Here is a 27215-nt window from a genome sequence, read left to right on the forward strand (position 1 = left end):
GTGTAGTAAAAACTTTTCTCAAAGTTTTACATATATTCACTCATTTAATTAATAGTGAAATTAGTATAAAGATAACAGAAGAAAAGTTTAGTATGTTTCAGACTGAAAGTAGTTATAATTTCCATGATGTTAAATATTTATAGGCCACTTTGTTTTAATGCGTGCATTACATTCAAAAGGGGACTTAACCACGTAGCAGTTCTTTCTTCACAGAAGTTGTTATAATTCTAAGCAAAGGTGAAAAATTCAGAATCTTAAGCCCAAAAGATCCTGACATGTGTTGTAAAATTATATCCTGCATTACTGATAACCCAGAGAGGTTCAATAAAAGGTTATAACCAGTTTGAGACTGAGCGATAAAATGAATGGGAGTGAGGGGACAGCAGAAAATGAGGGGATGACACAAAATAAGCTGACCTTTTCTGGTCACAACTGTTGGTTGCAGGCTGACATTTATGGTCACCTAAATCTTCTGAGATTGTTCCTGTTGATATTACAGTACAAGTAATGACTGCATCTCAAATTTAAATTTGGCTTATGACAGGGGAATATAGATTTGTGCAGTATGGGACCAGCATCTAATGGTCCAGCATAGCGGACTAGGGGAGGATGATAGGCTATTTTCATTACTGCCAGATTATTAGTTGCCAAATTCTATGTTGTACCCAAAAGAAACACATATTATCTCTACACCATGTCATTTATTTTTCTTCAGGCCACATATTTGTGTGGGATGGTGGGAGACTGAGAGGGAGCAGGAGATAAGCTGGCCTTCCTGGGGGACCATTCTGAGTTGGCTATCCTGAGGGAATAGGGCTGGACACCCAGACTAGGAAAGGTAGAAGGAGAAGGCACACCTCCGACTCCTCGATTTTGTGTCCTCTCTCTGTCATGGCTTTATGAATCTGCTAATACAGCAGGAGCAAGGCATCCTCGCTCTGTTTGGAAAGGAACAATTATCTTGCATGCTGGATATGTGCCAAACAGGGTGCTGGGCCCTGAACAGATGAAGATAAATATGGCATGCTCCTTGTTCTTAAGCAGCTTGCAATCCAGTAAGGCATACAAACGTGCAGAGAGATAAGTTCAGTGCGTTGTGGTGCATGCTATGATAGTGGGTCTATACAGATTTTATTATTATCAGGATTTGACTGTTATACAGGAAGTTCTGATAATAATTTGATTGTTATGCAGAAAATGCAATTAGCAAACTGTGTATTTTTTTGTATCTTTTAACATTTTATTAAAGTATGACTTGTTTTTGTTATTTTAATATGGTACTTTTTTCTGCGTTTTTCCTTTTGATTCACAGGTCTTACTCATACTTCATTGAGGTGTCAATGGATGAACTTGATTGGATTAGAGTGATTGACCATTCGCAGTATCTATGTCGTTCTTGGCAAAAGTTGTATTTTCCAGCCCGTGTCTGCAGGTTAGTTCTCATGGCTAATTAATGATTGTGATGTTTTATTTAAGGAAATGTGAACCTTGAGAAATGGGCTATATTTTTTTTTGTCTCAAAGAAGAAGACTTTTTCGGGTTATCAGCTACCAAATGCATCCCAACTAAAAAACTTAGGGAAAATATGAAAACAAAGCATCTTAATTCTAGAGTATATTGTGGAACTGTTTATCCAGTGTTTTGTCCCATACGTATGCCGGAGACCTGCCGTGAACAAGTAGGGACAGAGCACAGGAGAAGTGGAGATGCTCTTTAAGCTCCAAGCTAGACACTGAAAGCAGAGTGATTGTTAGGGGCTGCGTTCTTCCCACAAAAGCCATGGGAGATATTTCTGGAGGCTTCCATGGTAGTCCTCAGAGCCAGGAGGAGATTCTTGGATGTTAGTGTGCACATTCTGAATATCTGTGTTCTTTTTCTAGGTCAGTGCTTATCAGCAGAGCTTGACAGAACAAGTGTATCTAGTGGGTTGGGTTTGGGGCAGGGGAGGTTGAGCTGCTGGGGCTCCAGGCTCGCAGCCTCCCTTCAACCAGAGCACCTTAGCTTTTATTGTTGTTATGCATTGTGGCCCCATGGAAGGTTGTTCTTAAAAATTGTTGGTGAGCTACTGTTCCGTGTGCATATATATATATATATATATATACCTATAATTATATAGGTTTTATAGAATTTCAGAAGGTTTAAACCATCTTTTAAGCTTTCTGAAATTCTATAAAACCTATACAATTAATGAATTTGGGAGGGGAAAGATAGTTAGAGGGGCCTGGAATTTTGCTGTTTTCTTTTTTTGTTTTTGTTTTGTGTTTCCTGTTGTAATTTTCCCCTTGGAAATTGCCCTCGGGTGTTCCTTATCTTAAAGTCAAAAGAGCAAAGGCAGAGAATGATTGGTTTGTCTAGACCAGTGTGGCAAGAGGAGAAGAAAAGGTGTATGGTGGGTGTAAACCAGGGACAGTGTGGGACTGGCCTCTTTACCCCCTCCTATCCCCACCCTCATCTATGACCCCAGCTGACCTCCCACTGTGGCTGTTTTGGAGCAGATGGGGTTGCCTCACGACACTTAGTCTCTTGGTCAGAAGACACGCTTATACTTAGTAAACTTACGCTCTAACAGCATCAGGCTGAATTCTTACCTCCATCAAGGAACTCCACAAAAACTTTCAGCGTTCTGGTACAGTAAAGAATGTCGCCTACATTTTTTTTATTATGGGTATGGCTGGACACAATATTGTTACCCAGGGATCCTCGTGTGTGAAAATGAAGAAAATCAATTTCATTTCCCCAAAGAAAGACTGAAGTGTTGCAGGTCTGGCAGTGGCTCTTTTATCAGAGGAGTTTTGAATGGATTAAAATGAGAGGGACAAGAAATTGAGTGAAGATTTCGTATCTCCAAGCTGCCTAGGGATATTTTGAGAGTAACACAGGGGCCCCATCTTGGAGGAGGAGATTGAGCCTGCATTGACTCACGTTACTATGATTGTATTGGATTAGAAGATAAGCAGCATAGCAACCAAAGCATCTATGTGGACTGAAGGACTGTGTTTGCAATTTGAAACAAGAGGAACATGGCTCCGAGAACAAATCACCATGAATATAATACTAGCCATGACAGAATCTGTGAGCTTTACCCACTCAAAAACCCCTACCATATGGAGGGGGATGTGTGTCCTCAGTCATGATCTCTGGCTTTTACAAGCTATACCGTCCCCTTATTTACTAATGGGCAGTATTTATACTTCCCTTTTGTTATTTTGTCTCTACCATGTGGCCTTGCTTTTGTTGATGTAACTTTTATGTCTTGTAGAGGTCAGCGTATTGAAAATGCTCATTTTGGTTTTGGTACAGCCAGTTCCCAACCCTGCTGGAGAAAATTAGAGCAAAGGTGATGTTAGAGATAGCGACAACAAGAAAAGGAAAGAGTCTTGATAGCCATATTAAGAAATAAAATTAAAGAGATATATTACTACATTCCTTTATAAACTCTGCCTTTTGTAAACGGTTGGGATTTTGGTAGTATTTTAAAATGAACCTAAGAGTAAGTCTCAGTTGATTTTCCAAGGATGTCCTATACTTGGTGTTTCTTTTCTTTTTTTAAAAAGATTATTTATTTATTTATGTATTTATTAGAGAGAGAGTATGAGCAGGGGGAGGAGCAAAGGGAGAGGGAGAGAGAGTCTCAAGCAGACTCCATGCTGAGTGTAAACCCCAACACAGAGCTTGATCTCATGACCCTGAGATCATGACTTGAGCCAAAACCAAGAGTTGGTCGCCCAGCTGACCACCCAGGCTCCCCTATGCTTGGTGTTTTTTATCTTCACAATCATTTATTGCCTGTCTAAACAATGTTCTAAATACACATTTTCCAGGGACTTCACTGGGCACATATACATTCTTTCTCTTTGCCTTATTTAGTTTATTTGTACATTTGTATGTCACCTTTGTTTTTCAGTATCCTTTGAGTATTTGTCTTGTCTCTGATACTAAAATTACAACTTCTTGGAAATAAGGAGTAGAGATTGTGATCTTTTAGTATTCTTGGGTGGTACTCAGGCTATGAGCTAGTATGTAGTAGATGCTCTATAAATGTTAGCACAGGCTTCCTGGGGTCAAGGCACTGACTGTATAATGAGGAGAGATCGATTCAGCATTAATATGTGTATATATTCATTGGTACTTTTGATCCATGTATTTGTTAAAATGTGTATCCGTGCTAGAAAGGTCTCAGGTACATCGTTTGCAAAGGTAATTTCCTATATTTTCGTGAGGAAGCCAAATTTTGAGGTTAATCCTGAAGGATGTATCATTATCGAGGAAAGATTACATCAAATATATTCACAAGAGAAGAGTGACACTGTGAGTTGGGGAGTGTGAGATTACCTAGCTCTCTCTTGAGTCTTGGCTGGATTGCATGTACATTAGCACTGTGTTGTGAAAAAACAAAAAACAAATAAAAGAAAACCCCATGGTCTATGGAGTTAGAGCTCTTCTCACTCTCTGGTTTCATTGAATCCTGGCCTGGTGATCTTAGTGAAGTTGTGCCTCTCCAAGCCCTTGTTTCTACACCAGGAAAAACAGAAATAACAACACCGGTTAGGAGTCTGCTGTAGAGGGTTTAGATGACAGAGCGTGTGTATGAACGTTGAGTACAGTGCCTGGCCCAAAGTAGAGGCTCATAAAAACTAGCGGTTTTTATTTTTATTGTTTTTTGTTTTTATTATTTTAAAATTGTTGGTATTATTATTATTTTTATTTTTTTCTAAATCTTGAAACTCTCCACTGGCATTTGACCTTCAGAGGAAGAGTCATTCTTGCCATCATCTTTGGCCATGGTGGCGCTCACTGTGAGGAAACTGTTCCTGACCTCAGGAGCGTAGTCTCCCCGACACGTTTCCAGATTGCCAGTCAATACACAGCAGTCTGAAACATGCCTTAAACAGTACACTCCATCTTCATAACCTGGTAGTGATGTGTTCCCAACAGTTGTAATTTTGGTAAAGCATTTTTTTTTATTGTAGCAAAATATACATGGCGTACAATTGGCTTTTTATATATCTGTAGAATGTAATTCAGTCTGCACTTCACCTCATTAAGGTAGTGGACATTATCCAGTGGCAATAGATAGGATAACGTCAGGCTTCAAAGCGAGAGTGATTGCTCCAGCTGTAATAATGGTGAATGGACAGAAATGATCTGTTCTGTCTTCCTGGGCCGGTTTAGGAATGCGTTGGAGGTTAATTGGGGACTGCTCTATGTAGCCAAAAGCCTAGACTAATAACACACCCCGCTCAGCCCCCTCCTGGGGATGAAGAAAATGGACTTGTCCGTGTTAGTATAATCTTTCTTAAGCACTCAGAATCATGTTATGTCTTAGCAGCTTTCTCTTTCTTAGGAAAAGGCCATTTCTGCTTCACCTTTACATTGTCTTGTGTATCTAGGAAGCTCTCTTCAAGCCCTTCCATTGCCTTCCACGGCTTTCCTGGATGCTGGAGCCCAGGGCTGAACAAAAAATACTAATAGGGAGTGGCAAATATGGAGTGCCCTGGGGGTGTTTTAAAACACTGTCTGGCTGCTTCTCAACAGAGTGCTGGTAATTTGGCAGCCATATAATGTTGCCGAAATAGGAGACTTGAAAACACGGGTGTGAGGGGTGGAGGTGGATTTTCGAGCCTGCAGGTGGCTGGTAGCTGGAATCAGAAAAGTAATTGTGGGGCAAAACCCGGGAGTTGAGGAAAGGAATCCCACCTGAAAGTGCAGCCCTCAGGGTGTGCCTGTTGAGAGAGGAAGAAAAGAGTAGATGGCAAACACCTTTGCTGCAGGGGCTGGGCAGAGACAGGAGAGCAGTCACTGAAGACAAGGGACGGGAGGGATGGCCACTGTTCACACAAGACTAAGCTTCTGCCTTTCCTTTTGTTTTTAACTACCATCATGGAAATGTCTTGTTCTTGACATTTTTATTATCAAATTATAATGTGGGACATTTTAAAATCTCAGTAAAGCTTGTCCTCTGGTAAGGTTGTATCCAGTTCCTACCAATAGCACGTGAAAATGCTCTTTCTCTGAGCCCTTAACCAATGCAGGCTTGTCAACACGGCCAATGTGAGCTATGATTTGTTAAACAAACACACACACACCCCAAAACCCTTATTTTAATTTACATTTATCATCAATGAAGTATAGTATTGTTTAATAATGACCATTTGTTCTTTCTCATTTATGAAAAGCCTATTTTAGTCTTCTGCATATTTTTCTCCTGAGGCATTTATCTTTTTCTATCTTATCAGAACTTTATTTTGATATATTGATATATACACACTGAGATAGATATAGATATGCCATTGTTTTGCCCGTCATGTGTTGTGCAATTTGTTTTTAGTTTTTAGTGTTTTACTGGTACTTTTTGCCATATGGAATTTTACTTTTTAAAAAATGTAGTCCATTCTCTTAATCTTTTTTTTTTTTTTTTTTTTTTTTTTTGGATCTCTGGTCATTTGCAATCATGTTTAGAAAGGTATTTCACACTCCAGCATGTTATAAGTTTTTTCTACTGTTTGTTATTTTTGTCTTTATATCTAGATGTGTAACTCAGCCAGAACATTTTGTGTGTGTGTTTTCAGGTAAGGATAGTCAGTTGATGAAGACTATTTATTTAGTAATGTTCATTACCACACAAATGTGAACAATCATATTTATCATATGCTAAATACTAGCATATACTCTGTTTCACTGATTTCTTTGCCTATAGCTGGAAGTGTTTTAATTATTGTAGTTTCCCTTCCCTCCTTTTTTTTCTTTTCTTAGAATGAGATATTATAATGTGCCAAATGCATCATGGAGAAAAGAAAGGGTGTTATAAAGCATCTGCCAGCCTGTCTTCTGGTCTCAGTGGTCACATTAGAGGCCATAAATGATGATAAACATCTCACTAGCATGGTTCTACTCTCACGTACAACAAGAAATTTAGGCATGCTTCACCAGCTAAGGAAATAGATTTTTCTTCATATATTCATCTGTTGTTCATTCATTCATCACTCACTCATCCAAAATAAGCTCCTACTCTGTGCTATACATTGTACTTGATACCCAGGCCACAACACCTGAAGAAGATTAACACGGCTTCTGCTGTCATGGAATCTGGGAGGAACCAATCTCAACAAGTAAGAAGAATGCATCAAGTTCTTTCAAGTGTTGTGAAGATGGGTGCTATGATAGGGACTGATGGGGGGGCCATGCGTGGGTCTGGGCGGGGTGGGGGTGGTGGTGGGGGATATTTGCAATATGTGGTCTGGGAAGGCACTAGAGGGGAGATGGTGTTTTTGACTGAGTGAAAGGAGTGCTATTTCCTGGTCATTGTTTTAGATATTTAGCCTTTCTTTGGTGTACATTGACTGTTATTCGGGAGTAATGGGTCTCCTGTAGGAGGCCTCATTAGATGAATACTAAAACTGTACTGTGTTTTGGTATAGGGCACTTTAATCTCTTTTATTGCTACCATACATTCCAGGTTCCTCCTCATCCCTGCCATCATTAGAGCAGTATAATTTTTTTTTTAACCCATCTTCATTAGATTATAGTACCTACACAGTGCTGTAGATCTACAGGACATAAAACAAATGAGAAAATACACATTGCTATTTATGGAAGCATTCTTTGCCAACCTTATTCACATTGTACAATAGCTATGTGTCTCCTTTCTTTTCTCTCTTGTTCTCCCCTGCCCCCATAACCGGGCATTGATATATTTATTTACTTTTAAAGGAAGGCGCTTCTACATTATTCATTGGCTCACCAGGATGCTTTAGAATTGTAGCTAGAATTATGCTGAGCCTTTACTTTCTTTATGTGATTGGCATCTTCAGAATTCAAGAAATGCCTTATTCAGATGTAAAGGAAAAAGGAATAGTTTCACGTTAAAAAAGTAATCATTTTCGTTCATACTTAGTTTGAATTGTACCTCTGCCTACAACTTTGATGTCATGATTGAACTAGCATAGAGCAATCCTGCATTCGGAGGAACATTTTCTTCCAAGAATGCAAAGCAAAATGTAGCCACATGGTGTCACTAAATCATAACAATTTTATTTGAGGCCAAAGAGAGGTTGAAATTGCCTTTTTTTTTTTTTTAATCCGTATTTATATATCAATTGTTCTGAAGTCTGTGATTTGTGAAATAACACGTGATACTATTTGTACCATTTAAGCCTTTCAGCTCCCAGGAAGCATTAATTACGTCCGAAGCTCGGAGATGTACATGCAGGTACTAGCTGGCTCCTGACTCCTCATCTACAAAGTGTAGCACATATGTGGGCCTCTGTAGTACAATCAGGCAGGTTCATACAAATAAGGGTTTTTTTCCTTTTTAATTTAAATCTTCCTTTGGAATTTCAAACCAAACGGAAGAGGAACTCAAAGGGGATGAGCCACTAAGTATTTATAAGGAATCAGGAACAGAAGAAAGGAAGATGAGGAAAAGACAGGATTACAGGAGCTCAGGAGAGACAGGAAGGGGATGGTCTAACATTGATTGAGCATTGTCTCCCACCAGACACATCATTACCTTGTGTGATCCTCACAATAGCTCCGTGAGGGAAATGCCACTAACCACCTAATTTTACAAACAAGGAAATTGAGCCTTAGAGAAGCTAAACATGCAGGTCCCTCAGAACGCACAGTTAGCATCCCAGTCCTGCATTGCTTCTGCAGGATGTGAGGTAAAGCATCAGCTCTGGGGTGGTGCGGGGGGAGACTTGCAGCCCTGAAGGAGCTCTTGCTGCCTCTTGGGCCGCAGCAGTTTCCTGGAATCCCGGCAGAGATGCCCCAAGCAGAGTGGCCGCAGCCTGCTCTGCTGGCGCTGGGCACAGCTGCCCCAACACCAGGCTGAGGGCCATGTGGATGGGGAGGGTGAGGACCAGGAGCAACTGGGAAGTTTGCACTTTTAAAATGCTCCAAAGGGAGAATAGCAATCCTTTATCTAGGTGTGTTTTGTCAGTTTGTCGATAGAGCTTTGAATTTTCCAGCCCTTTAGTTCCTAATAAGATCATTTTGGACTTTATTATTACATAGTGAGCCTGATGTTCTTAACTCCTGATTTGTTTTGCTTCCACTGTATTTAGAAACATACTTTATATATTATGAAGTCTCTCTTCATGAGCTCTTTTCACATCCTGAATTGCTGTTTTTCTTTTTTTAAGTTTAGAAATTTTCTATTTATTATTTCTCCTACAATCCTCTTATTAGGCCAAAAAAAAAAAAAAAAAACAAAAACAAAACCCGCTGTGTTTTATATTCAGTAAGACCTTTGAGACTGGCTGTTTGTGCTTAAGTTATTCAATTGCATCCAGGCTTTTTTGTTTCATTTTGTTTAAAGGGTAATAACACGTTGAACTTTTGTGTGTGCAGTGGAGGAGTTGGAATATGAGAAAACAGAACAGGGTTGTCCTTTTCCTTTGCATTTTATTTTATAATTTTAGAATATAAATTTGTGTCTTTTAATAAGCCTATTGTATGAGATGATGTTAATAACACTATTGACCTGTTATTATTGCCACAAACAGCCGTTGTCTGTTTTTCATTCTGGAAGGGCAAGCACTATATTTGGTGCTGCTAATAGTTGCTTCCCAAGCAGTTAGGTCCAGGATCAAGTTCAGACAGCACCTCTCTGGGTGAGCATCAGAATCCTTTTTCTTATGCTTTCACTCTCCTCAGTGCTACTCTGTTATTTACAGCATTTTGTCCTGTGGACATTGATTCAACAAACATGGACTGAACACCTGCTATATTTGCAGGCACTTAGGTTAGGTGTCAGGCATAAAAGGATGAACAAGACACACTCTGTTCCCCTTCTAGGGACTGATAAAGTAAAATGTCGTTGGTGCAATAATAATGGAATACATAGGTAATGCAGGAGTATGGCTGTGGGGATTCCTACAGAAGAGAAGATTTGAAGTGAGTAATAAAGGACCAAGGGATTGAGCAGGCAAACAAAAGGAGAAAGGATGTCCTATGTATGCAGGACACCTGCCCAGGGCAGAATCTGCACTGGACTTGACCAAACCTGAACTATTTTCTCAAAACTCTCCCATCATTGGTTCCTTCTTCTTCCCTAACTTCATCTTTGGTTCTTTTTTTTTTTTAAAGTCTTTTTTTTTTTTTTTTAATATTTTATTTATTTATTTGACAGAGAGAGATCACAAGTAGGCAGAGAGGCAGGCAGAGAAAGAGGGAAGCAGGCTCCTCGCAGAGCAGAGAGCCCAATGCAGGGCTCGATCCCAGGACCCTGAGATCATGGCAGAGGCTTTAACCCACTGAGCCACCCAGGCGCCCCCTCATCTTTGGTTCTTATTAAAAATGCCTTATTTTGTCTCACCAGCTGAAATCGTCCATTTACTACTTACCTTCCCATACCTCCCTAAGCTCCGAGACATGTACATGAATGACAATCCTCTTCTTTATATGACCTTGTAGAACTGTTCCAGTTTATTTTTTTATTTAAAGTTTTTTTTTTTTAAACTTCTTTCCACAAGATTAGAAGACTCCATGGGGAGAACTGTAAATTAGGTTAGTTTTCACAAATAATATTCAGAGAATAGTAAAAATTTTCAAGAAGCAGAGAAAAAGTTCCTGTTTTGGAGGCAGGATTTGAATCAATGTATCTTTTGCTTAGAAAAATAATGCATTTCCATAGGTACTTCATCATTGAGTACGTGCCACCGGTAAGGAAATTGACCTTAGTATATCAATTTTCCTATTTGAGATCTCCTTTTGGAACCTGTTTTTGTACTGCAGTTCTCCCAACATTTACTTGGGAACTTAGGAAATCCTGAACCAGGAAGCCAGAGTTTGAACTACTGAGCATGGGACTGTGGGTCTGTCAAGTAGAAAACAAGGGAGGAATAGAATACAGAGCCATCTGGGACTCTGGGTTCCTTAATATGAGCGAGGGGCCTCCAGCATAGGTGAGCTATGGAACTGCGACTGGAAATGGTGGGACAGAGTTTGCAGGACTTCCTATACAGCTTCCAGAATGAATCAGAAAATGCTATCAGTGGAGTAAAGCTTCGTTGACTTTGCTTTTTGAAAGATCAAGAAGAGGGAAGGACAGTTAGACCGCAGATCTTGGAGGTCAGAAAAAAGAAGTTAGACACAGATTTATTTGTGAAATACGTAGTCATTTCTGATCCTGTTTACTTTGGAAATGGTAATCTAAAGAAGATACTGGTGAAGTAGTTAATAATTGTCTCCATGGAGAGTTAGGCCTGTGTATATTAACATTTCACCCCACATGGCCTAGCAGTGATTGCTCTGACTTTTAGCATTTATAGCTTAAATCACCCAATTTAGCCATTAATTATATAATACATCTTGTGTGCCTCTTTAATTATTTTGTCATCCCCAGACCTTACTGTATATTCCTTTGGTAGTAGTTGCTCATCAGATATGTTGTTGAATCCCTCTAGCCCTCTAACATTCCTGAGTGAAGGTGCCTGAATAATTGTTTTTCTGGAAAAATCCTTTTAACATTGCTATTTTTTCCCCCAGCATTAGGAGACACTAGGAAATAAGATTTTGTAATATTTCTTTCCATGGAAAATATGCTCATAGAGGACTGTATGTACAAGTCCCATGGTTAATAAAACCATCAGAGCTTTCTCAGTGATCCTAATAAACGATACAAGTTCCCTAGATCTGGGTGCTTTCTGTGGATACAAGGTTGGCTCAGGGGAGAACGGACCAGAAGTGAAACCAGATTGCTTGTCTGCTGCCAGAAATTCTGGGCAGCATGCCAAACTTGGTTCACCTTCTAAAAATTCATCTCCCAGTATGAAAATGGAGGGTTCGATCCCTGCAAGGAATGGTGGTAGCATGAACACTTGGACTTCCTTCAGCCCAGAGGACTTGATGGATGTGAGGAAAGGTGGGGAAACCGATCGGGGTGGCCTGGCAGCTTTGACCCCATTTAAGAGCTGTAATATTTTCTTTAGCAGTCTTACTTCATTATGTCTCAAATTACAATTTCGTAAGTTCATAATTGTTCTTCCAAATAATGTGGGTCATATATACACATGAATATGTTCTTCCTGATAGGAAGCTGTAGGTTTAATTTCTAATAGTCCTAGAAATTCTCTGCACATTATGAAGCTATTAGGATGTAACAGCTGTTTTACTTCTTTCACCCTGCAAAAGAAATGTGATGCAGACTAAAATGATCAGTAATTATGTATTTTGAAAGCTAAAGCTCCAGTTACAGAAAAAGCTAATTTACACATTAGATACTGATAAAACTATAGTATGCTATGAGTTTCAAAGTTCGCGTTGTCTCTTGCCTAAGACTATGAAAGAGAATCTGTGCCAAAAGACATTTTCCTTCTTTGAAATCCTCTTCTGCATTGCCTATTGTAATTTTGAAGTTGCAAATCAACAGTAATGAAGAACTGCTTGATATTTTTCTAAGGAAAAAAATTAGAAGGAATGTGAGAGGGAGTAGGATTTAGAAGGATTTTATTTTATTTCTGTTGATCAGTGCCTGCCATCTGCCTTCCATTTAATGTTGTAGAAGCATGCATGCGTTTCTCAGTGCTGAACAGATGATGTGCATGGTTTGTTGAGATATATATGTATTCTGGATGTGTGTGTGTGTGTATATATACCTACAGTGCTTAAAATCACACTTAAAGTGTAAAACAGATAATGAGTCTCCATTTTGGGCTAATTTGCATATTCGGCTCTTGTACACAAAACAAAAGACTACAATGACACTGATTTTCTTTTCTACTTTAGAATCAGCACTAACCAGCTGTCAACAGATATTTTGATTAAACACTTTCCTTTATTGGGGAACTTTGGGGCACATTCTTTGTATAAACATATTGTTTTCTTTGATTTCAAGGGACGTATTTTCAATATGATTCATGGATGCATCACACCGGTAAGCTGTCATGCACAAAAATATATTTTTCTCTGTAAGCTTCCTTTTTACCATTGATTTCTCTGGGGCAAAAATGTCGCTCAGAACAGAATATTCCAACTCAGGTTATTTGCCTGAAATAAAGGTGGTAAATAAATGTGTAAGCCTGCTTTAAGTAAACTGAAAAGTTTAAAGCACAGATTCCCTAAACTAGACTTTTCCAAGAGATTTTTAAAGGAGATCTAATAGTTCCTCTAATACGTTTAAAATATGATTTGAGGATAGACATTTTGTTAATATTTTGACAAATACACATTTAGTCTTTCTTCCATGTTTAATTATACATAAGCATTTTATTTATAAAAATGGTATTATGGAGTATATACTATTTTGAAACCTTGCACATATATATATTTATATTCTCTGTGACTATTGTTCCATGTCAGTCCGTAAACATTTGCTTTATCCTTTTGAATAGCACAATATTCTGAATGTGCTGTTGTTTACCTAATAGTGCCCTACTGAGGGATTTAGGATGTTTTTAGTTTTACTATTATAGAACACTACAGTCTTTGCATACTTATCTGATTATCTCTTCACCTGGGCAGAGTTAAAGGATATGATCATCATAAAATGCTAAACTATTGGTAAATGCTATCCAAAAGCATTATACCAGTTTATTCCTACCAGGAGTATATGATAGTACCTATTTCTCCCTGTCCTTATCAACAATGAGCAGTATCATTGTTTCTAATCTTTTGTCAAGCTGATAAGCAAACTGGTCTCTCATTTGTTTTATTGTACAGATTTTTTATCATTTGTTAAGTTAAACAACCGTACATCTGTTTGTTGATAAGCACCCATATTTTCATCAAAAAGATGAAATTTGAGTCAGCCTAAAAGAATGGGTTGAGTTTTGATTGGGTAATCTTAGAGAGCTTTTTCTGTGATGTCATCTAGGAAAGTGATCCTCAACTGGGGGCAATTTTGTCCCGTGCCCCCCTCCCCAAGGGACATTTGGCAACGTCCAGGGACATCTTTGGTAGTCACAATTGAGGGGCAGGGTGCTACTGGCATCTAGGGGTAAGAGTGGTGCTTCTAAATACCCTGCAGTGTACAGCACAGCCTCCTATGACAAAGCATTATCCAACTCAAAATGTCAACAGTGCCAAGGTTGAGAAGCCCTGATTGGAAAAGGTTGTGATAATTCCACACGTGAAGGGGGCTTGAATAAGATGTCTTTGTTTAAATGGAGAAAGAGCATATCTGTGAAAGACATTCAAAGGAAAAACCAGCCAAAGCCAATGACTGGTTGAATATGGAATAATAATGACAAAAAGTTGAGGCAAAGAGAGCTTCAAAGTTTGGAACCTAGGTGGCCAGGAGGTGGACATTGGTGGACAGAAATTCTGAGGGAGCCAGTGTGAGCTAGTTGTAGAATTAGTAGTTAGGAAACAAATGGTGCCACTCTTTCTATTTCATCTGCTCTGCTTTTATATAGTGAGTTTTTTATGTGTGGTGCCAGGATTGTGTTGGGTTTTGGATTACACAATCTCTAACTAGTATCAAACATTTGATCTCAAGCAGTTTCCTCTTTTGGAAATGTTCTTCTTTCATGTCTAGCAACTGAAATCTGGTCCATTTATGTAGTAAGCTGAAGTGCCATTTCCTCTAGGAAATCTTCCCTAATCTCCCCAGATGAAATAAAACTATGTTTTCCTCATTTATTCAACAGATAGTTATTAAGTGCCTGCTACATGACAGGCACCGTGCTAGGCAGTAGAGCTCCAGTGGAGAGCCTTAAACACATATCCCTGCCCTTGTGGAGTGCAGGAGAGTCAGATATTAAACAAAATAATTACAAAGTAAAGGGAGCTGTGATAAAGGCAAAGAGGGAAGACATAAGCGAGCATTGGAGGTATAGCAGAGGAACACAGTTTCAGCTGGGTGAGTCAGGGGAGGTCCTTTAAGGAAAGTGCTATTTAAGTAGAGACCTGCGTGATGATTAGCAGTAAAGTAGGCAAAGCAAAAGCCAGGGAATTAGGAAAGTGTTTGGAGCAAGGACAGGAAAGCTTTGAGGGAGAAGAGATGATCTGTTTAAGGGCATGAAAATAAGTCATTGTGGCTGGAGAGTGGTGGTGAGGTAGAGAGGAAGAGGTAGGTGGTGGCCGGGTTGTTTGGGACTGGCAGAGTCATGTAAAGGAGTTTGTGGTCTAGCGAATGTGTAGTCCCAGGGGAGGGGATTAAGCAAGGATGTGACATGATCTGTTTTTTGAAATTTTTTGAAGACCTGTTTTGTGGGAAGTAGGTTGACTTGGTGGGAGATGAGTTGGGAGGCCTTTACTATAGTTTAGGAGAGGTGTGGTGGTCGCTTATGTAAGGAAGGTGGCAGGGAAGGTAGGAAGAAGTGGATGGATTTGAGATGTGTTCTTTAGATTATGAGACTTCCACTAAGTGTTGTTCCATATACAGGGTAGGAGCTGAAAAAGGAGGTCCAGGTTGGAAGTAAGAAATTTAAGAGTTGTTGTCTTAGAGCATGGTATTTGAAGCCATGGGAGTTTATTAGCTTCAGAAGAGACAGAATGTGCTCGAGTGCAGGAGGTGAAAAGAGGACCTAGAACTGAGTCTGAGTGTTCCAGAACTTGATCAAATGGGAGAGGAGGCGCCAACAAAGGAAATGGGGAAGGAGTAGCCAACAGGAGAAGTACAAGCAGGAAAGTGTGGCTTCAGGAAGGAGGGACAGGTCAAGATGCCAGATGTCCCTGAGAGATCAAGTAGATGAGGAAGGAAGAGGATCCCTGGCCTTAACAACATGGAGTACACTGTACACCCCCTTGCCATCCCACACCACATAGCTGACGTGGTGGGTGTGGAAGCCAGGTTAGAGTTGGTTAAAGAAATAGATTTATAATGGATCATGAGATGTAAAGTACATATACTCATTGAGGGGGCAGGTTCTCCCCTTGCTGAAACCCATTCAAAGAAAATGTGTCTGTAAGGATGCTGGTTGCAGCACTATTTGTAGGAGTCAGAAAACCATAAACTGCCAAAATGCCCATCAAGAAGGGAATTCATGTAAATTAAAAAGAATTAATTGTAGCTACATGAATTGATCTAGAAGGATTTCCATAAAAATTGTTAGATGAAAAGCACACAATGCAGATGCTGTGTTAATTATGATGCTTCTTTCATCAACAAGCAAACTACCTTAAATGTGTATATAAATGTCTATATGGATTTATAGGAGCATAGAGAATGGTGTGGAAGGTACACATTGAACTTCAATATTGATTACTTAAGGAAAATAAAGATGGGGTAAGGAAAGTAGATAGTGTTCAATTTTTATTTACTTTTTGCTATGCTTGCCGTAACATCATTTTTTAAATTAAAAAGATTTGAACTTAAAAACCTCTGGGATGTGAGAGAATGGAGAAAGAAAGAATGGATAACTCTTTTGAGAAACTTGGCTCTGAAGGTGTATAAAGAGACAGGATGGAAGGTAGAGATGGATGTGCTTTAAGGATGGGAGGTACAAAGGCATGTTAAATGTTGAATGAAAGGATCCAGGAGAGAGAGATTGAGGAGGGAGAGAGAAAGCCAGTGCATTGAGAGACACCTTCATTTTGCATGACTGGAGGAAGGAAAGAGAAGACAAATCTAGTCCCTGGCTGCAAGTACCAGTGTGATGGGTTCTGTTTCCTTTGGGACCTATGGAATCCACACCAGCTGTGGGGTGAAAAGGGGCGTTGGAGGTTCAAATAGAGAGGAGAAAGGCAGAATATGCATAGTTGTTGCAGACCCTGGGTGACTGACTCTGAGTCTATTTGACTGTTTCTTTGAGACTGGTAAGTAGTGCCTGTAAGATCTGCCAGTAATGATTGCACTGCCTTATGTGGTTGTCTTTGGTGACATTCTGTTGGTCAGGTTCATGTTCAGAAAAATAGGTGGTTGAGGCATGGGTGGGGAGTTCGCTAGACCAGTATGATAGCTGGTGGTGGGGCAGGAAAGTAGCGGGAATTTGCAGAGACTCAGGAAGAAAAGTCTAGAGATTATTGCTGCTGGGAGAGGGATGATAATTGCTCACGTTCAGGTATTTTTTTCTACTTCATTTTTGTTTTATGTGCCCCCCCCATCTTGACCAGTACTGTCATTTTTCAGTGCTTGTAGAGAACCACTCTTTTTTGACCTGTTAACTGTGAAGAAGATGTTAGCTTGTTTCCTGGCTTTCTTAGAGCTCTTGAAAACAGATCCTGGAGCTTATCTTCAAATATAAAACTTAGGTAAACCTATGTGTGCAACCCGATTCTGGAAAGAAAACAAACTAAGAAAAAGTGTAGGTTTAATTGAAACTGAAAATATGGCCTTGATGGTACTTGTCGCCATGGCCTGTGTCATACCTAGAAGGGCACGGCAGTGTTTGCAAACTTTTCCATTGCTTGGTCAACTGAGAGATTATTGTGAACATTGTCTTTGAACAGTACTCGTTATTTGACCACTAGCCCCTGGTTTTATCAGTTTTTTACTTATGTTGTCATCTTAGAGAAGACATGACCAATAGATATGACATCTTTGGAATAGACCTTAGGAATGGGTTTTATTGCTGTCATGATGTGTTTTAAAATATACCTTATGGAATGTGGGTCCGAAGGACTCTGACTCACATATTGATCTCTAGAGGTTTGGGGTTTGTTTTCTGTTTTCTGATTTTTTTTTTTTTTTTACTATAAGTTGTTGATATCTTATTTTAAAAATGACATTATATTTGGTGTGTTAATAAGGATGGATGCCTTCTGAGTACTCTGTGCTTTTATATAAATTACTTTTTTCAATTCTTAAAATAATTCTTGAAGATAGATTTGGTTATTTTCATTTTAGAAACCCTCAGAAAGGCTCAGCCTTGCCTAGGGTCTCACAGCCAGAAAGATCTAAGTGAGGTGTTGTACAGTGTCACTGAGAGAGAATCCATTCACTTATCTAAATAACTTCTTATTTGTAAGGTTTAGCGGATATGTGCTTGGGTCTGGCACCTCATTTTTGGGAGGGAGGAGCTTTATTTTATAAGACTGGCTTTATCAAGGAGTTCTGACAAATTCCACATAATGATAGCAGAGCACCTTGTTTTTATATATAGGTAGAGCCTCATCAGAGACTTCTGGAGGTTTATATGTTGCCATATGCCTAGAAGAAGGAGGTATTTATCCAGCTAAGCCATGGCTTATAACACAGGTACTGCCCACAGTTTTCCAGACACTTTTAAGTATTTCATTTGGTCTTGGCTGGGAGCTGAGCAACCCTTGCATTTCACACATGGGAAAGGTGGGACTTGGAGATCACAATGAGTTTACCATCACACAGCTGGAATACAACATCTGGGATTGAGGACCAGGTCTGTCTAACTCTAAAGGTCTTTTTTAACACACAGTGCTGTCTTTCCCATCTCTGTTTCCCATCTCTGTTTATCATCTTGTGGCATTGTCTTTCTTTTCTTGTGAGGCTTCAAAGATAAAAAAATTTTGTTTTATTTTGGACTTCAGGATTCTGAAGTAATAGCTTTTCCTGCAGGGCAATCAACACACGCACACACACACACACACACACACACACACTCACACACTCACTCTATAGAACAAGGATAATATCCATATGCTACATATTTTTTAATCTTTTTAAAGCCCTTAGTAGCCTCAGTAGATCCAGATTCTTACGGCTGCCAGATATACATTTGGATACTTAAATTAATAAGTCAAAATTTTAATTTTGCTGCTGTGATTAGCGAACGAGGCCAGAATAAAATCATTTCCATTATCAAAGAGTAGGATGCATACTAGGTATCATTTTATTCCGTCTATTTATACAATGATGATAGGGCATGCAGACAGGTAGTATTAAAATGGGGATGTTTCTCGGATTTACTTGTAGTCTTCTGAGAAAGTTTTCTAGTTCCCAAAGACAAAAGCATTTCTATGCTAACTGTGGCCTTTCATATATGGCTCCCCTTGTTATCTGAATACATTATCCCATGCCTTGCAGTCACAAAGGTTGCATAGGGAAACAGAAGTCATCATAATATAAAAATGTGCACTGATGAACTGTCCACGTGTAAAATTAATTCCCACTCAAACATTCATCGCTGATGAATACTATCCCTGCCCACCCTGTTAGTTACAGTGTTTCACTGATTGTTGGGAAGATGTAAAACCATTGTCCTCAATTGCCTAGTCTAATGGCAGATTCTGCAAAAATGCAGGAAATAAAGATTTAATGAAATTAAGAAAAATAATGTTGAAGAACCACCAGATTTGCATGCAAAGGCATTGGCAAATGGTATCTGGCACTGTTAGACCAGCGAGTTACTGATGAAGAGAAAAATCCAGAATACTGATATGGTAGGCATTTTAAGAGAAGGATCTGACTATAAAAAAATTAAAGGAGATTTGGTGATGTCTGTATTTTTTGAAGAATCTGTCATTATAATTGTGCTGGGAGAGTTAGTGAGGAAATGTTAGAAGAACTGTACCTAATGGTATTAAACAACTGTTTATTACTACTACTATTTGGGTCAGCACAGAGTTTCATTTATTATTTAAATTTTCTTAAATAGAAGATAAAATACGCTTATATTTGACCTCACATATTTTTAACTTATGAAACTCCTTTTTTTCCCCCACATTCACTGTGAAATTTTGGTCCCTGTTTTAAGTGAATTGACTTTAAATGTCCTTTTTCGTGTAACTGTTGACCTCAAATCATGAGACGCTCCCGTAATGGGTTATATACTTATCTTTATGTTTCTTTATGCTCTTCCTCTCCAGTAATGCTGGTAATGAGCAGTCACAACAAACACTGGTGTAGCGAGTTAGAGATAGGGGTGATTCATCATGAGTCAAATTGTCTTGTAACCAGTGAGGCAAAGAAACAGAAGCCTGATGAGCGGCAGTCTCTTCTAGAAGAATGGCTAACCAACAGATTCCACTTCTGTGCTGGAGAAAGGGCTTCAGGTTGCTCATTAAATCAAAAGGCATTACCTAAATAAAGATTTCCAGTGTGTGGGTGGTTGAGGGTAATCCTTAGTATTGTTTTTAAGTCTTTGTTTTTCTCCAGTAACATTGCCCATAGCTTTAATGTTACTCAGATGCGGACATAAATACATCTTGGAACTTCCTAATCCATTTGAAAAGAAAAACGTGTCTGTAACTTCACCAGCCTTAATTTGGCCCATTGATAGACTTGGCAGGCTCCGAGGAAATGGCAAGAATGGAGCTGAATGTACCCTGTTGGCTGCTTTCACTACAGCCAAGGGTCTGGCTGCCTGTTATTTCTGGGAATAACGTTCCTTTTAGGATTTTTTTTTTTAAGTCTTGGAGGCTGTGGAATACCCCAAGGTGGTGGCCATGGCAGTGAATTCAGTATTTTCTGGGTTTTGAATTATGTGCAAAGAACATGTATCAGTTGAAAGTAGACTGTGTAGTTGATTTTCCAGTAACTTCCAACAACATACAAGCCCTGTTCTAAGCAAAACCAGAAGATTTTTTTTTTGAGTCCTGCAAAGTAATGTATACCTTAAAGCCATTCTCCAAGTAGAGCTCATTCATAATGACCCCCATTTACATTCATGCTTCCTTTGAACTTAGGCCAGAATATTTATCTGTGCAATTTAAGTAGCAACATGTTAGTTAAGTGCTTGATTTAAAGTAGCTGGCATTTCAATTTATTTTTCTTTATTGGAAAAGTTCATCCCTTTGAGAGGGGTTGAATTAGTCATTGTGTGGTTTAGATAAGTCCCTTGATCTGGGGACAAAACATTTGCAGGATTTGTGGAGTTGTCTATGGTACCTATGTGAGGGACATGTCATGAATCTCTTAATAGTTGTGAGATTGCTTTTCACTGAAAAGTATGACATGTGTGACTGTCTCCTTCTCCTCCATTTTATGGCAAATCATGTAGCTCATATATCATGTTAACCATAAATCTTAATTTATATTTGTCCAAGGATTTTACTCTGAGATTCACCTTCTTAGAGCTGAAAAGGTTCAATACCATATGGTTTCTTTTTATTAGTATGATTAAGAATGTATTTTCATCAAAGTATACCATCTGTTTGTTTTAAGAAGAATACAGGTAAATAAATACAGGTAAAGAATACAGGTAAATATAGGTAAAAAAAATGGTATGTCTACTTCACTTTTTTCCTTTTAACCTCCATCCAATTAGCTAATCAGTATAAATCTCTTAGATTATTTAGAAACTATTTTAGAAAATTTAAAAAGGTATGTATTGAAGGAAGAGCTTCTTCAGAGAAGGTTTCAGCCATCCTTTTGTCCCACACATACCTTGCATTATGTTACATACATAGTAAAATTTTAGAAATTGTAGTGAAGTGATCTATAACTATGTTATTTTCTGTTATATTATAAAACTACAGAAATGTGTTATCAAGTTGGAATTACATTTGGCTGACTGAAAAACTGACGGTTTCTTATTACTGATGCAGTGCTTGGCCCATAGTTGGCATTCAAGGACTGCTTCTTGACTTAGCTAATAAATTAATTGATTGATTGATTGATTCTTGGGGTAATTTAGTCTGACGACTAGATGAGGTTTAAGAAGAGTCATATAACTTATTATGATACTGTGTTTTAATAATCTTGTAAGAACAGAATTTGCTAATAAAATTCCCTTTGTAGTAAGTTTGCAGTATTTATAAGAGTATGAAATAGTCTCAAAAACATAATTTCTTTTTTCTTATATTTACTATCTAAACCTCTATCGAGTTTTGAGTTTTTTTGTTGTCATTATTTCCATTGAAGCTGATAGGTAATATTCTTGCTGCCTAGATCTCCATGTTTTTATATGAGCTTTTAAGGGTCCAGTTTAATAAATGTATAACCCAGGAGTCACTTAGAGTCTTTGACTCCATGCAGTCTGGGTAAGAGTGCCCCAAACCCCCAACTCCTTGGTCTTGGAAAGTCCAAAACTTTCCCCTAAGATATCTGAAAAATCCCAGGACTTAACTTCTTTACAGCTTCTCTGCCTTGGTCTCCTTTCTCCTTATATACTAAATTTGTGCTGTATCAAGTTGCTCAGATGTGAAACTCAGCAGTTTCCAGTTCCTCCAGAAAAGCCCTTTCCAACAGAACATTTGTGACCCATGTAGACTGTTCTGAGGCTTTCCCTGGGAGAGATAAGGAAAGGTTTAACATCATTCATCCCATTATTAGTGCCTTAAAAAATCCAAATTAGACATTAGTTTTCATTTACTCTTTGAGAAATATGTAATGACTGAGACACTGTGCTGGGCACTTCGTAGTCAGGGACGCACTACAAGTAGGCAGGTCCCTACTTTCATGGAGCTTCTAGACCAGCAAGGGAGCTAGGTCACCAAGCAGGCACATAGATGAATGTAAAATTCTAACCGTGGTAAGTGCAGTGCAAAAGAAGGACCCAGTACTTGAGGACATTTAGTGGAGATGGGGTGAGTGAAGAGTAAAGGAATTACCTGGCCAAGGAGGGCATGGAGATGGAGGAATGGAGTCTCTTTCTCACATCCTATTATCTGCATTTTCTCCTTGGGCACTTCTGTCTCTCAGTGCCCAATCTTGTTGGCTGCCTTCTCCTCCAGGATTTTCCCTCAGAACTTCCAAGGTCTTCTCTCTCTGTTAGAGCAGTTCTGCTGTGTTCAGGTCTCTTTTTATAAAACACTCCATGTCCCTGCCAAGGTTTCACCCCTAGATCAAGGGAATTGTTTCACACACATTGGCAACATCATTCATTCATTTTTTTCATTCACTTAGTCAACCAGTATTTATTGCACACTTGTTCTCTGCAGTTTGCCTTTGAGGAGCCAGAGATGTGACCCTCAGGGAGGTCACAGTCCAGTGCAGGGAGCAGTCAGGTAAACCTCCTTACAAGACAGTTGGGCTTAAGAGAAGCAAAAATACTCTTTTGTGACATATGAAGCAGTTACTTATCCATGTCAGGGATGCATCAGAATGAAACTGAAAAGCTGTGCCTTTCAACCCAAAATAAAATGTATAATTTTGAAAGTTGTATATGTCTTAATCTTTCATACTATCAAATCACCAAATTAAGTACGATGTAAATCTTTTAAAATTTATTTATGTACAAATGTAATTATTTTAAAGTAGACTTGCCTGTTGTAGTTCCATCATTTTTTGCCCAATTGAGTCCTAAAGGAAATAATGTCAGGCATGTGGACGATTTTTGAATAATTGGGAGAGTTTTTTATATTCCTGTTTTCTGTGAGTATATACGTTAGTAAATTCTCATTTTGTTTGGTATTATATATTTTTAAAGACAGGTAGGCTGTATTAAAATTGTTAACTTCCTTTAACTGAAAGGCATACTTCTTTGGTAAGCCTAATGAACTTTCCCAGAGGGATCATTTGGTATGAGTGGTGGGGAGGGGTAAACCCATATCGCAGAAAAATTGACACTTAGAAGACTAAACCAGTAAACAGTATATTTTGTTGAATGTTTTCCATGTACCCAGTATTAAGAGCAGTCTAGAAAACTACTGGATGCAGAACTTCCTCTTCCCTATAGCTTAGTAATCAGTTTTAGATCCTTTTTGTTGGATCTTTCGGCAAGATTACTAATGGGCAGTCTTGCCATCATCTCTGTTTTTTCAGGGATAGAAGGATTATTATCTCTTTGTTCTTACATCAGACAGAATCCTACATTACCTAAAATCTTTTTAAAAGACTTTTTGTTCGTGGGGTGCCTGGGTGGCTCAGTGGGTTAAAGCCTCTGCGTTTGGCTCAGGTCATGGTCGCAGGGTCCTGGGATTGAGCCCCGATTCGGGCTCTCTGCTCAGTGGGGAGCCTGCTTCCTCCTCCTCTCTCTCTCTCTCCCTCTCTGCCTGCCTCTGCCTACTTGTGATCTCTGTCAAATAAATAAATTAAAAAAAAAAAACTTAAAAAAAAAAGACTTTTTGTTCGTGATCTTCTGGAGAGGCCATGTGTCCCACTCCTCCATTAATATTAGGAACTGAGGTGTAAGGGCTATCCAGTTTTTTCTTTTTTCCAACCCTCAAAATGTTAGCCCTAAAGCTGCTAGAATTGAGCTAATGCTGGCAGAGGCAGCAACTTTTTTCTTGGATCCCTTTCAGTGACCAGCCTGCTCCCTCCATTCTATTCAATATTGAATGGAAATTATAGTCCCCCCCCCCGCCACACTGTCTTGGAATTAATTTTACTTTGAGATTGACAGACCTATGGTGTGGTGACCCTGTTTGTCTTTTGCCCCCTTCATTTTCATCACACTTAGTGTCTGGTGGCTTCCCCCACCCCCTTCTAGTGTATTAACAATATGCTAATTGAGGGGTCAGAGTCCAGAACATTGGCTGTATTGACTAGTGGTTAGTTTCCTGGAAATGAACCCCAGTCTTCTGCCTTTCATTTCCCTAATCTCTGTGGTTGGGATGGCTTTGCCATTCACGTTCATGCCTCCATGAGGTGGTTCTCTTCCAGACTACTTGTAAACTTCCTCCTTTCATATCATCAATGTGTAGTAAATTGAACCAAAGCACTTTAAGTAACCCGGCATTCATCCCATGATGGTCTCTTTCTCATTCCCTCTGCACTTAAGTCTGAGTATGATGGACACCGCCTCAGGTTCTTGCATTTGTGGTTGGCCTAAAGATGGGAAGATCCCAAGATACAGAATTAGACTTATGGAAATGTAGAGGGCCTTCGTTGCATCTTGATCCTAAGCCAAACACTCTAATCCAGCCTCACTAGATTCCCCCTTTGTAGTACTTGAATGTTGAACTAACTAATGTAGAGTGATACTTTTTCTTTTAGCTTTTGATTTTTTTTAATGTCAGTATATATGGAGAGAATGGTGAATGGCAGAGCAGGAATTCCTGTGTCCTCAGCCATAATACTATCAAAACTCCTAATAATTTCTGCATTCTGGGTATTTCTAAAACCTGCCCTCCCTTCTCTCTCCTCCTCCCCATCTTTAGCTTTAGACATTCCTAGCTAACAACCATTCTCTTTGACCTTCTCTAATTGGTTCTCCACCTTGTAATCAGTCATCTTCCTACAGTACAAACTAATCTTGTTATTCCCCAGTGTAAAACCTTTCAGTCATTTTCCCTCATCTATACCATGAAATCCAAGATCCTCAGCACAGAGGCAATATGGTGTGATGATTAGGAGTACAATTCTAGAATATCTCTAACTGGCTTTAAGCTTGCCTTTCAGTTATTAGCTGAGTGGCTTTGGCCAGCCAGTTCATTTCTTTGTCCTCAGTTTGTACACCTGAAAATGCAGGGAACAGTAGTGGCCTCTTTGTACGAGAAGGATTGCTCTATTGGTTGAATTGCTTAAAAACAGTATAAAGGAATTAAAGCAATGCCTGGCACATGGTACATGCTTAATAATTATTAGACCTCTGTGTTGTTTTGTAGCCTCAAGTCCTGTTGAAACCTTAAGCCAACCAAACCAAACCGTATATGGATTCCAGATGTACACTATACTAGTTCAGTATTCTGTATCCTTAAACATGATCTGCCTTTGCCTAGAATGAACTCACCCCACCTGATGACTGAGCGTTGCCTTCCCTGTGAAACTATCCTGGGCTAATCCGAACAACCTGAGTACTGTAGGCATTGAGGATTCAGCAAAGTACAAAGTGCACAAAAATGCCTGTCTTTGTAGAGCTTATGTTCTAATGGGGAGAGAAGTAAATAAAATAAGTAAAGCAGGGAAGAGGGGCTAGGATGTTTATGGTGGGGGTGGGGGAGGGTTAGCAACTTCAAATAGGCAAGGCCTCATTTTAAAGGTGACATTTGAGTAATGACCCCAAGAAGATTAGGGAACAAGCCAATGTGGGTGAAGAGTGTTCCAGGCTGAAGGAACAGCCCCTGACCTTCACCTGGGAATAAGACTGCTCTTCTTTCTGAATGGTTAGGAGGCCACAAGAGCTGTAGCAGAAGGGAAAGTAGCACAAGATGGTGTCGAGAGGAAAGGGGCCAGATTTATGGGGCTTAGCTGAGTGAGATGGGGAGCCAGTGGAGGGTATTGAGCACATGAATCATGTGATCTGATCATTCTAATTGCTGGGTGGTGATAGGCTGGAGAGGGGCAGAGGGAGCAAGAATCATTTCTCCAAAAGATGGTGGTGACTTGAATGTGGGTAGAAGCAGTAGAGGTAGAGAAAAATACTTTAGGTTATAATATATTTTGAAGTTGGAGCAAATGACGTTGGCCAGTAGAATTTTGGGATAAGAAAGAAAGAGAAAAAATCTGGGTGACACCAAGGCTTTTGGTCTAAACAACGGGAAGGATGGAATTGTGGTCAATTGAGATAAAGGGGACTGTGAAGCATTGATTTTAGAGTAACTCAGTCTGAGCATTTTAGATTTAAGATGCCTTTTAAATGTCCAGGTGGAGATGTTGAAGAGGTACTTGAATTATATCTGAAGTTGAAGGGAATGAGAGCTAGATCTATAAATTTAGGAATTATCAGCATAAGATGTGTCCTACATCTGCAAGACTGGATCAGTGTTATGCGGTTGAGGACAAAAGAAAGATCCAGCCCACCAGAGCAGAGTCAGGTGAGAACGGAGCCTTGGAAGGCGAGGGACGGAGTGACCAACTGTGTCATGCTGCTGGGAGGTCACGTAAGAAGGAGACTGACGCTTGATGACTGCATTTGGCAACACAGGTCCTGTGCCCTTGTGGAGTAGTTTTAGGTGAGTGGTGGGATGGAAGCCTGATTGGAGTAGGTTCAGAAGAGAAGAGGGGACTAGGAACCATGTGGATAAGATCACGTTTTTGAGAAGCTTAACTAGGAAAGAAAGGAAAGAAGTAGGGCAGTGGTTCCCTACTTTGTGGAAGCTTAGCTTACATAGTCACTTCTGCAGTCCGTTGTCTGGGAAAAGTTATTTTTGCAGAAACCTAGTTATTACCATTAAGATTTTTTTCCCCTTTCCTGACAGCTGTCATTTCAGGTTCCTTCTTTCCTTTACTTTGACAATGCCTAAGTTAGGACCTACCGCGATCTTGCTTGCTTTCTGATCCTCAAACAGGACACAATGATACTGAGCCAGCCCCTGCTTGGGAACAAAGAGACTGTCCTCCCGATCAGTTTAACAGGAGTGTCAGTTTGAAGACATGGCATTTCTAAGACTTGGGACAATGCTGTGCGCATGAAGAAGGAGAGCTAATATTTACTGAGTGCTTCTTCTGTGCCAGCACATTCTAGGTGTTTTACATCATTATCCATTTAACCATAATAGCTATTTGGGGTGATAGAGCTTCATAAAAAAGAGCTTACAGGTAAATAACTGGGATTTGTGACAACCCTCTTAGCATTGTGTTTTATCTTACA

At 39.4% G+C, this 27215-nt stretch overlaps 1 protein-coding gene across 1 annotated transcript in view; it reads left to right on the forward strand.

Annotated features, from left to right (window-relative positions):
* The window catches only part of LOC111147589 (BTB domain containing 9), a 413609-nt gene that overhangs the window by 57784 nt on the left and 328610 nt on the right, over nucleotides 1-27215 (forward strand). The window contains exon 6 of the mRNA XM_022503708.1: nucleotides 1313-1432. Within this exon, the coding sequence (XP_022359416.1) occupies nucleotides 1313-1432 (120 nt within the window). The remainder of the gene's footprint in view (nucleotides 1-1312; nucleotides 1433-27215) is intronic.

Source organism: Enhydra lutris, unplaced genomic scaffold (assembly GCF_002288905.1).
Source record: "Enhydra lutris kenyoni isolate GAN:26980312 unplaced genomic scaffold, ASM228890v2 scaffoldscaffold17, whole genome shotgun sequence".
NCBI lineage: Eukaryota > Metazoa > Chordata > Mammalia > Carnivora > Mustelidae > Enhydra > Enhydra lutris.